The 12,198-nt window shown below is 45.5% G+C and overlaps 1 protein-coding gene across 1 annotated transcript; it reads left to right on the top strand.

The window, feature by feature from the left end:
* Positions 1 to 1,129: 1,129 nt before the first annotated feature.
* Positions 1,130 to 12,198, top strand: LOC308057777 (ras and Rab interactor 2-like; the record flags this gene model as incomplete). The annotated part of the gene is made up of 4 exons (XM_080411828.1): positions 1,130 to 1,257; positions 7,440 to 7,732; positions 9,823 to 9,954; positions 12,044 to 12,198. The coding sequence occupies exons 2-4, from the start codon at positions 7,654 to 7,656 to the stop codon at positions 12,196 to 12,198; spliced, it is 366 nt and encodes a 121-aa protein (XP_080267954.1). The 5' UTR covers positions 1,130 to 1,257; positions 7,440 to 7,653.

The raw sequence follows: 12,198 nt of genomic DNA, 5'->3' as shown, positions 1-12,198 counted from the left end.
TCAAAGAAAAAGAGACAGGGGAGCCCAACAAGGGTGGTTTGAATCATGGTTTAACCAATCTCTGTGGCTAGCCACCCTGATATCCACCTTGGTAGGTCCGATTGCAATAATCCTGCTGACACTGATCTTCGGACCCTGTATATTAAACAGGCTTGTGTCCTTTGTCCAGAGCCGGCTAGAAAGGGTCAACATCATGTTTGTAGAACACCAACAACTGCTTTAAAAATGTACTTGATCAGTATTTCCCCCGATTCTCCCTGGCTCTCCCCAAATATCCCAAGCTACACTCCATTACCCCCAGTCGCTTCCCAAGTGCCAATTGCTCAGTGTGCCTTATCTTTGTACTCTTTTTTAGAAATATTTTTACTATTTTAGCCTGTTGGGTTAAGCGGGGGGGGGGGGGGGTGGGGGGGGTGGGGGGGTGGAAATGTTGCTAGGTAGGGCCTGGCGGCCGGAAGATCTCGTGCTGTATGGAAACACAGGGCCCCCCTCCAGGTAGCCAACAGCTTTTAGTTTATGATGTAAGCAGACGGAAGTGACATTGTAAACCTAGGCTATATAGTGTCGCGTCGTTCAGCAATAAACACCATTTGCCATCCACCACATTGGTGTCTGTGAGCTGATGGACCGCGCGGCCAGGGGTCGGCTGCCGTGCCGTTCCTGAGCCAGGTCACCGCGTGCCTGTGAAGGCAACAGACTGTGTTAGATTAAATTGTTTGCAGTAGTCATTGTATTAAATTAATTGTAATTGGCTACAATGCTGGCTTATCTGTTTTTGAGTTTGCTGCCCAATCTTTAAATCCTGGTAGGCTGACAAATGGGACAAGCTGGTTAGAGGAATGAGCCTCTTTCCAGGGAAAGCTCCACTGACTTGAACTTTAAGCCTAAACTATCACCTTACTGCGTTTACTTTGTGTGTGTTAATGCTTACCTGATAAATATATTTCAGTTGATTTATCAGTTTAGTTACAAGTTGGAGTAAGTGGTCCTTGGCTATACGTAAACCTCTCCTCTGCTTTTTTAACATGTTGTGTGTCATAACACTTACTGTTGTACTTCAACACAAACCGGGAATGATTCTGGTAGTGTTGCAATCTAACGGTAATACTGCATCATCTTGTCTGTGAAGAGAAGGGAATCAAGCCGACTGTCGCTGTTCTACCAGGCAGGGTGGACACCTGAACAGCTTCGGTCTCAATGCCCAAGCCTGGGCCCAGCCCAAGAAACGACTGGCTGCTTCAATAATTTGGCCATAAGGTATTAACTGGTTGTGTGGGAAGGTGCCTAAACAATACTGTCTGTTCTTTGCTTTGGTATGTCTCATCTGTAATGGATTCTTAAACGCTGGGTGTTGCAGGAGGCTTGGAGAGGCTGTGCTGGTCCCTGGCTGGCAGGCCATGCCCTGTGGCAGGGGCTGGGGTCTGCGGGCGGGCAGAGCTGCGGTGTGCAGGGGCGCAGCCCGTCCCCCGCTGAGTCACTCTGCCAGCTGCTCCGGGGAGGCTGCTTTGAGCAGCGCTTTTGCTTTTGTATTCCTCTTGCTGAGAGGCAATGTTTTACTTTTGTTCTCATGAGATTTTATCACGTTAGCTTTAGGCCCGTTTCTCACTTATTAATTAAACCTGGTCTGCGAAGGACTGGGGCTGCCCTTCTTCCACCCGTGCTGTGATGTCATGTGCAGATTTTGTATGTAAAGTCTCTGCTCTGACATCATGGCTGACCCCTGTGCAAATACCTGTCTTGGGCTCCAAGTGCAGTATTTTATACACCCGTTCAAGCCACCCACCTTATGGTAATTACAGCATGACAGGATTTCCCTTGTTTGCTTATAGGACATTTGCATGGAATAGGGTTTTAGGCTTTAAAAAGGTTAGGATACAGCCCATCCCCTACTTCCCTCTACTTCGCTGATCCAGTTATCCTCTTAAAGGAATTAGAATGGTATGACACTACTGGCTCTTGGGGAAAAAAAAATTGTGACTGTTTTCTAGTGCTGCGTTACTTTTTAGGTGCTTGTACATTTGTTTTGGTGTCCCATTCCCTTACCCTGTGGTTCATCCTAGTATCTTTTCATATTGAGTCGAGGCCAACCACTGTGTCCCTCACCACTGCTCCTTTCGCTATAGGAGCAGGCAGATAGGGCAAGTAAGAAACAAGCGGTAAAAGTGCCGAGCAGAGGATTTGGTTCTCCCTTTCCCAGGCATCCCTTTGATTTGCTTTGTGACTTATTCCATGGTCCTTTATTACCTCTTCTTTAAGAAAAGATAGGTATTTACCACACTGCCATAACGTGAGTTTTAATTAACCCACAGCTGAACAAAGCAAACCAGACCTAGCACAGATAGTTCTGTCATTCATTGGCATGCTTTAGGCGGGTAAAATGGGAGGAGGTTTACCCGGAGACCTGTCTTCCCTAGTTGTTTAGCTCCTGGCACCACCACCTATCCATCACCTGCCTCAGTCCTACCTTTCTTTTCAGGGTTGTGCAGATTATCAAGGCATATAGGTTGTGTGAGGTCTTGATTTTCGAGCCTTGCTTCTTTGGAGGAGATGCCCTTGTCTGCACAAGGGGTGAGGCATGTGTCACTGTAGATGTCCACCAAGAGCTGGACACCTGGCCATCCTGACATGAGGTGTCTTGAAATAGATCTGTATCAGTCATGCCAGTCTATACATGTGCAAGACATTAGGAAGAGCTATAAGAAAGCAAATGCAGCGTAGTCGTGTATTCTGCACATACACACCACACACCGTGGTGTTCTAAAGCAGCCTTCTGCTTTCAGCCTCCCAGGCAACGTTACTTTACAGGACTGTGCCTTTTTGTGGTGGTTCCCAGGCTCGTTCAGTCTCTTACTGAGCCTTCTTTTATGGATGGATGGTTTTTCTGTCGTAGGTGATGATCAGGGCTTGTATGTAAATCTGAAGTTTGACAGGTAATCTCCGTGGAGCAACAGTAGTGGGTAACAGGTAAACTGAAGCCAGGAAAAGGCAAGAGCACGCCTGCAGTTTCAGGCAGTGAGGCTGTAAAGAGGCTGTGTAAGGACAGCGGTGATGACTAATACGTTGTCCTTTCCAGATGCAGACTTGTGGGGTTTGTGGCAAAACAAAATAGCACGTCAGCACAGGATACAGATGCATCCACAAGTCATGACGAAACGAGCTGGTTTGCCTTTACAATTCATTTATCAGATCACTTCCTGTTCCCATTTTGAGGCTAGAGGCTAATGATTGATAAGTATCACTTCAGGAACACTACATGGTGCTCAGCTCAAATGATGTTCAGTTAAAAAGCAAAACAAACAAAAAAACCCCACCCCCACAAAACCCGAAGAGTGTCTGTTTTGGCTTGAAGAGTATTAAGCAACCTGGGAGGACAGCTGAAAACACTTTGCATATGCCGAAGCAAACAAGAATTTTTGTTGCCAGTTTGGATTTGGGGAGTATACAGAGATGTTCATATGCAACGAATCAGTCCCCAGTTCAGAACTTAGATGCTCATTTGCCTGGGGGGGGATGACCCTCCTATACTTTTTTTTATTTAATCAGTGAAAACTGCTAGCTGGGAATTGATTTGGGGGATCGGATCCAGAAACACCTTTCTCTGAAAGGCAGCAGTAACAGCGGTTCAGTAGAAAGGATAAACAGCTTATAGGTGTCTTCTGACACTGAATATTGGTCTAGGACCCAGATTACTAGAAATGCTGTCCTTCCAGGCTTTAGTAATAATCTAAACGTTTCTATAGGTTTTCTATTAATTAGGATACGTAGGGGTGTTTACTGACCATTGAGAAATAATTCCAGTGTTTATCAATCTTGCTGTGTTGTTGGCCGCTTCAACTTGCTGGAATTTGCCACTTTTAATTTGAGGGCAGAACTCTGTGGTTCTTATGCCTATTCCAAGAATTCACGAGGGAGAATAAAAGGCTGTGTGTTGTTTTGGGGTGGGGTTTTTTGTTTGGTTTGGTGGGCTTTTTTGGTTGTGATTTTTTGTTTTGTTTTTTAGAACAACAACCGCCTCAGACACACTGCCATGTCTTAGTCACCTCCTCATTTTCTAGTTCTGTGCAAACGTGCTGCATTAAAATGACAGTCTCTCTCGGTCTGCCCTTACGGAGCCAAGGCAGTTACGGCTGCGATTCCAAAGAGAGGCTATGTCCTTTATTTCATTTGATTCCTATTAGCTGTAACAGAGTCACTGGACAGCACTGAAGGATGCTTTACTCAATGTTCTGTCCTGTTTTTGTTTACCCGATTGCCTTAACGGCACAGAAACCATTAGGAACAGCCTTCAGCAATAAGTATTTAGACCCTGTTCAGAGCTTTGAGCACAGCCATGTGAGTTATCTGCTCTGTTTCTCTGTGCTGCTTCAGATTTAAGTTTTTAGAGTAAATGTGGAGTGTGATCAAGTACATTTCGGAGCAATTTGCAGGCACTGCTTTTGGAGCCCGTGACAAACTGCCAATGTGAAATAACGCCTCCTGCGACGCTCATCTGCACGGGAAGCTGTGGGAGCAGCACTAAGCGAGGGTTGAGGGCAGAAGGCTTGAGGCTTCTACTTCTTGCCTACAGGTAACAAGCCTGGCCCCGACCAGGGACTGGGGCTCTATGGAGGAGTTTTCCCTGCCTGCCACGTCCAGTTCCCGTAGCCTCTGGGGAGGGACGGTTTCTGCAGCTCCCTCTGTGCTGATGCTGCAGGCAGCAGCTGAACCAGCCGGGCTGGAGCCTATAAAGAGGATCGGAGAAGTGTACTGAGTTTTCCGATGTCCCATCCTAAGCTAGGTGCTCCCTTGTTTTTGGACCAAGGGCTCTGGGGATCTGTGCTGAACTCTTTACAGTTTATTGAGCCTCCTGTGACCAGATGTGGTGATGACCCCGCTTTGTTGAGGGGAAGGATGTCTGATGTTAACTAGTCATGTCCAGTGGAAGCCTGTGGGAGTTAACGTGGGCATAGAGAGTTCTTTAATCCAGTGCTTGGTGGCACAGACTGCTTTAATTTTGACTTAAATAAGATAGGCACTTGGAATGCAAACTGCAGAGATGTTCCACTTACAAGCAAAGCATTTGACCGTTTCACTTTTTTTAGAAAACTGAACAGGCAGTATAAATAAAGGAAGCAAGCTGAACTGTAAAAAAAATAAAATAAAAATCAGTGAAGCTATCAAGGAACTATGTGTACCCTCTAGAACAGGGGTCCTGAAACTTTTTAAACAGGGGGGCGGCGTGCAGATGAAGTGGCAGGCAGTCATCTGCAGTTGCTTGGTTCCCTTCCCCGCCCCCTCCCCCCCCAACCCATGGCAGGGGCAGGGGGGGTCTGTAGATACTGGGGGCCGGATTGAGGACCCTGGGGGGCTGTATCTGGCCTGCGGGCCGTAGTTTGAGGACTCCTGCTCTAGAAATTCAGCTAGCTAACATACCAGTGGGTGAGATTTGTGCATTTTTCTTGGTGGAAAAATATTTCTGCCCTGTGAGCCCTGAGGATGGCTCTGATAGCAGGGAGAGGCAGTTTCTATCACTGTGCAGAAGGGTGATGCTTCTGCTTTCCTGGCTGGGTTTGGTAGTGCTGTCAATGGTGATTGTGTGGCTCTACCAGATCAGTCATTTGAAATGTTGCCGCTTGTTATGTATAATTGGTGGCTTTGGTCTGGTGGGAAGCTAGATCTGCCCTTCACGCTGTGTGACAGGCCATCAAGACCATGTGTCAGACTGGTTATGCCTTTACTGGTGGCTATAGAAAATCAGAGGGCAAGTGCTGCTCCTCACATTCACTCTTTCCGCCTTTTTGCAGGCTCCGTGAGAGAGCACCTAGATGTGTTTGAAGAGTCTGGGAATGAAGCAGACATGGCTTTGCCACCTCCATCAGGATCTCGGAAGGGGAAAATAGTAAGAGAAGCTACCAAAGCCCCAGCAGAATTGGGACAGGGGAGATGGGAGCTCCCAGTAGGGTTGGACATTTGGGAATTGTGTGCCAGACAAGTACAGAATAAATGCTACATGTGAAGCAAAGACACCGTAAGGTGAGGAGTGTGTGAAGGGTGTGTTTGTATGAGAAAGAGCAGTCTGAAGGCACAAAAGGAAAATTGGTTGAACACAAAGATAAAATAAATGAAAACATAAAGCAAAAGCAAGAAAACGAAAGTAGTAGGTAATGTTTATTTGGAGGGGAGTGTGTGTGTGTGTAAATCCCAAGCCTTAGGAATAGCCTGCAATTTCTAAAAAAAAACCCACCCCCAAAAAGGGCAGGCCGGGGGGAGAAAAAAAGAGACTGGTCTAGGAGAAACATGTAAGAACAGGGAAAGAACCTGGAAAGGGCATGAGGTTTAACGAAACATTTGAGTTGCCACTAGCAGCAGGGATGTCCACTGTTAGCCTGTATAAATGTGTGATCTAGTGGTGACACGGCCTCTCCTCTTTCTCTTCTCGGTCCCTGTGCTCCCCTAATACATCTGCCTAGTCTGGGCTCTGGTCCTGCCCCATCGCCAGGGTGTTTGTGCTGTGGCCAGGCTGAAGGGTCCTTAGTTTCTATTGTGCTTGTGGCGGTTCACTATAGTACAAATAATGGATATAAGCTAATTATTAATGTAAGCTATGTTGTCATCGGGAGGCTGAGTGGGAGAGAAAATTCACTTACAAAGTAAAGGTTTTCAAAGAAAATATTTACCAAAGAGCTTTCCCTGTTGATGTGTTCTGTACCTTGGAAATGGAGACTGACTGTTAAAGAAAACCTTGAGTAAAACAAGAATAAAAGAAAAATAACTGAGAGGTTACTGTGCCATGTGCACACTATTGCCAAACAAAGAACTTCAGACTTGATGACAAAGCTGTATATAAGCTTGCATGATGAAATCTGAAGCTGGATAAACGCAGCTTGGTTTTCATTTATAGTTTAGTGCCCGTCATCTGTCCAGCATCATAAAGATCTTAAAGCTGAGCCAAGTTTTAGGAGACCCTGGGTGAGTTATAGTTTCTGATGGAAACCATTCAAAGAAAGATGGGCTTTCATGCCAAAGCAGACAAAAGTTAGGGTTTTGACTGTGTTATGCTTCAAGTTTCAGAATTAAAGTCTAAGCTCAAAGTAAAATAAAACCGGGACACTTCTGGCCAACAAAAGAAAAAGTTAACTGGAGCTGCTGCTTGCTTGCTGCTTTGTTTTGGGGTTTATTTCTTTTTTTGTTGGGTTTTTTTTTTTTTTTTGTTGTTGTGACAATCTGTAGTCTGCCTTTGTGGTTTTTTTTGTACTTCCCACGTTGTCAGAAATGAAAATGGAATACAGATTCTGTTCTGCCTTTTATTTTCTTGTTGACAAACATCTGGAGACTCAGCTTCTGTAATAACTAAGCCTTAGCAAGTAGGTCTTGCTCTACAGTGTCTCTTGGGAGTGGTTGTTACTACTGGCTCTGCTCTAGAGGAGGAAGACAGCTCAACTTGTGTTTTCCCGTTGCAGATGTTGTCCTGGAGAAGGCCATGCATAAGCGCATTCTGAAGCCGTTGAAGAGCCATAATGAAGCAATGTTGAAAGTGTTTCATACTGCAGATGGTTTTTGGAAACAACTGAAGGAAAACTTTCAGGTGGTGCGGCAGAGGAATCCTCAGGAACTGGGCGTGTTTGTTCCAACACCAGACTATGTGGATGTTGAAAGTCTGTGACCACGCAGAAGATGTATTCACCTGAAAAGAAAGTCATGCTGCTGCTGAGAGTTTGCAAATTGATTTATACTGTTATGGAGAATAACTCAGGTATGGTGCTTCTTGTGGTTCAAGGTCATTGTTTTTCTAAACCTGGGGTTGTGTTTTGGTGGAGGAGATGAGACCACCTGATTCTGCAGCTTTGTCTCCTCCTCCTGGAGCTCTTGTAGCATCTCCTTGCCCTTTTGAGAGGGATTCTTCCTCTCTGCTTCCTTCCTGATCTCTCTGCATCTGGCAGCAATTCTTACAAATTCAGTGTGAAGCAGAGTTGTGAAGCAGCTTCAAAAAAAAACCCAACCACCAGCTTTGCTTGACTGTAGGCATTTGAATTTGGCTGTCAGAAAGGCTGTCCTGTAAGCCTAGAATTTGACACTGGTTCTAAATTAGTATTTTCCTGGAAATCGTAATAAAGGATGCACCCAGTATCTAGCTGTAGTAATTCAGCAGTGTGTATGCAATATGACAATTACAAGGGCTCTGTGTTAATGGCTGGAGGAAAGCAGCCCCTGATCCAGTGTTTTGGGTTTGCTGTGCCTCTGAATGTTCTCATTTGGACAATTTCTTTGTGTTTTTGCAAGAGAAATAACATCTATTTTTACGCTGTAGCAGGAGTCCCAAAGTGACTTGAAACCTAGATGGTGAAATGGAACCACAGACCAGTTAAGACCCGCTTGATTAGTCAGTGGCACAGTTAAAACGCTGTGCTGGACAGCATGAATTCATAGGTGCAGCTCTATTGTCTGACATCTTATCATACGCTGCCGTGGTAGGTCACGAGCTAAGGTGAAGCAATGCTGGTGGTAGTGGAAGATTTTTTTCTCTTAAGAAAGTATAAGCTGCTGCAGGTGGTTGGCAGTTTTCTTTCGAGCGCTGAATCTGCAGCTGGGCTCTGTGCCGATCAGGATGCTTGCTTTCTTTTGAGACTTGAGGTGAATGGTGAAAGCTTGAGGCTGTAAAAGACCCCCAGGCACTTTGGCAAGATTTGGGCAGGAGCTTAGACCTGGCTTATTTCTGTGCAAAATCCTGCATTTTAAAATGTATATAGGAATCTTTGCCCAAAGTGATGTAAACTTTGGTTTTTTCTCCATACTGTATTATCACATTGAGTAAGGTATTCCCAACATGCAAAAGAAAAGTACTGAGAGGCTTCTGGTGAACCATTGTACTGAGGGGCTTGGGCTAAGATGCAGCAAATGCTCCTTGGGGTTGTCTTGCTTTGTCATGTAAAGTTTTAAAATGTGGCATCGAGCCAGCACCTGTTTCCAGTACCTGCTTTGTCCTGTAATCTCAGCCATATAATAGTGTAATACCTGGAGGGTATGTCTTAGCTGGTCTGACTTTCAATATCAGCCCTTCAGTCCTCTGGAGTTTCGCCATAGTTTAAACTGGCTCCCGATCTTGATGTTTCAAGTGACCATCACACCGCTTCTGCAATGAGCACAGTTTGGCCAGACCCAGAGATCTAGCCACATAGCGTTTTCTAAAGAGAAAGTTTAAATGCGGTAAGAGGAACACATACAGACCTAGGTACAGCAGAGCCTCTGTGTGTTGCGTGCTGTTGTTACTGATGATGCTTCACCAGCTAGTTGGGAGTTACGTGAGGCTTTGCTCACTGGTGTTTTTAACCATGATCCATCAAGGAAATGTGCAGAGTTTTCATGTAAAATCTAATAGGCTTTTATATACAGGCTTCTCTGCTGGGTTTCGGACTCAGGAACTGATACTTGTGGCTGGATCCTTCCAGAAAGGGGACGTCGTCCGTGCACGTATAAAGAAAATGCCCATTGATTTTCTTTTAGCCACTGACAGAAGTGCGGGTGGAGGTCAGGCCAGACTGGCATGGCTACCTCTTGTGAGTTCACCGGTTGAGCTGACACCAAGGTGAGCCCAGTCTTTAAATTCCCTTGCGTGCTTCAAGGTCTGCGTCATCCAGTTTGTGCTTGTTAGAAGTACAAGATGAAGCTGGACGCTGCCCACCAAGTGTCCGATGATGTTCTCTTTGCTGCACATCCGTAACGAGAGGCTCTAGAGTAATACAAACCCGGTCAGTAAAGGCAGCAAAATAACACTTTCCTTTCAAACACCGAAACTGGTAAAAGGGTGTGATTTGTCTATCGCTGCCTGTGTTCTCTTTGACCCAGGGAGGCTGTTTGGAGCTGATGACTTCTTGCCTGTGTTGGCATATGTGCTGGCCCAGGGTGATACGCTGGAGCTGGATACTGAAACTGAATACATGGTGGAATTGCTGGACCCATCTTTGCTGCATGGAGAAGGTAATCAACTGCTATTAGAACTGAGTGGAGGGCTGGGGAAGGGGGATTCTTCCTCACCTCGTTTGAGTAGAAACCCTTTTGACGGAGTCATGTAGTCGGTGATGGCGGTAGTGTAACAAGAGAACCTCGTAATTATTTCCACCTTAAAATAAGAGAAGGCTGGTTAGCTTGCAGAGTTACAGCCCCAAGTGACCTGGGAATCTACCGACGTCTTAGGAGGGAGTATGTTGTTTTCTGCCAAGAAGGAGGAGGCGTCCTGACTTAGCAAGCAAACATAGGCTGTGCGGGTGCCAACTGTGGTTATCCTTCTGTGCCTGAAAATGTCCCGAGAGTATGTCTGGGTCTGCAGCATTCAATTGAGTTGTGAGACCTGGAATGGGACCCGGGTTAGGTGCTTTGTAAAATCTTTGGGGGAATTCTCTGCCCCTCTGGGGAGAGTGCTTTTGAGAATGTTGCCCCCCTTAATGATCCTGGTTTATGCCCGATACTTGCTTCTCACAGAGTATTTTTATGAGGCCTAGGAATATGTTTCTTAAGGCACTCTTGAACAATGGCTGAAGTCTGCTAGAGGCAAGGAAATCTCCCTCCTTTGTTTTCACGGTGGTGGTTTTAACAAAGAGGTATTCTGCCAGCCCTTGGTAGGCCCCAGAATCTATCAGTTTATGAGGAAGTTTCAAAGGTTCTTGTGACCAAGCTCAGCTGTGAGTTAAGTATATGTGTATACGTCCCATTTCTGCTGTCTCTTGGGTTGCTGAAATTGCTGTATCCTTTTACATGCCGATATGCATGACAGAACTGTGTCGGGTTTCCTCCGGTTCAGTACTAGTCTGTTCCCTGCTTTGTGTGCAGGGTGCATTGTTCAGGAATCTTAGGACAGAAAATACTTGAGATGTGAAGCTGGAGATCATTAACATGCTTGAAAGGCAGAAATATTTACTGGGCTGTTAAGTCGTGTCGTTTTTAATGTAGCAAAAGTCATTCATCTATTGGCTGGCCCTGTCTGTGCACTAGTTAAACTGTACGGTGCAGGAAAAATTGTTTAGTGCTTTGGGGTTGTGCGGTTCAAATGTAAATGTATTTTCCAGTTTGTCTGGTGGGTCTTGCGTGTCTTCCACGTATTGAACTCGTCACAGAGCTGAAAGCGAGAGGATGCTGTCGGTAATACAGAAAGCACTACTGTGAGCATACACTGCATCTCTGAATGACTCCACAAATAGACCGCGCTGCCTCTTAATTGAACGCTCCCACTCAAATAGTTTACTTAAAGAGCAAGAGAAATATATGATAGCTTGTCTTCTGTTTCTCCTGGTTGCTGAGGACTGTTGCCTCCTGCTGAGAGTCCTTTTCCTTTGTGACCTGCAGCTCCTTTTGTACATCGGCAACTCTGTTGTGGCTGTACTTTGTTCTCCACTCATGTAATAAAGGTGAAGTCTGGAGAGCTGTACACGCTGCCTCCTGAACTAGTTGGATGTAGTGTTGGACATAGGTGAACAAACACAGCCTGCCTTTTAAAAACAAAAGCAAAACCTTTGGGATGCTTCCAGGTACAAATCACACGCTCGGTCATTGCTTTGTTGCCACTAAGGGGGTCACTTTTAAGTTCCTGAACAGTGGTAGATGGTCTTTTATGTCATTTAAACAGCTGTGTTTGTTTGATCCCCACTTGAAGCTCAGGAAGAAAAAAAATCGCTGTTTGGAAACTGTTTAGAAGAAAACTCATGTTCCACCTTTGTAAAAACACTCAGGAGTAAAGGAGCGACACTGGTCATTTAAATAACCGGCCACCCCCAGCGCTAGCAGACCCAGAGATGGATACTGTTGCACCACTTTGATAATATGGAGCCCAGGCAACCACTGCACAGCTCTTAGCAGCTGAGAACACACTGTCCAGTATTTTGCAGGCAAGTAAGCTGTTTTTCTTTACGTATAAATATTTTGGCCATAGAATGCAGTGACTTTCGTGTATGTGTGCGTCTGTTTATTAAAAAAAACAAAACAGAAATCGTTTGTACTTTTGCCTGTGACCCGTTGGAACTGGCGTGGTGTTTGCGACCACTCTGAATTGTTCTTCCCCTGCTGTCCTTCACAGGAGGATATTCCTTGGCATATGCTTATGGAGCACTTTTGCTGATCAAGAACTTCCAGGAAGACCAGGCTGCCCAGAAGCTAGAGATACTCTCCGGCAATGGCACAAGAGGAGGACAACTAACAGAACAATGCCTTCAGTTGATGATTTTCAGGTAG

The sequence above is a fragment of the Falco punctatus genome (assembly GCF_963210335.1).
Source record: "Falco punctatus genome assembly, contig: scaffold_34, whole genome shotgun sequence".
Classification (NCBI taxonomy): domain Eukaryota; kingdom Metazoa; phylum Chordata; class Aves; order Falconiformes; family Falconidae; genus Falco; species Falco punctatus.
This window is presented reverse-complemented; position numbering and strand designations above follow the sequence as displayed.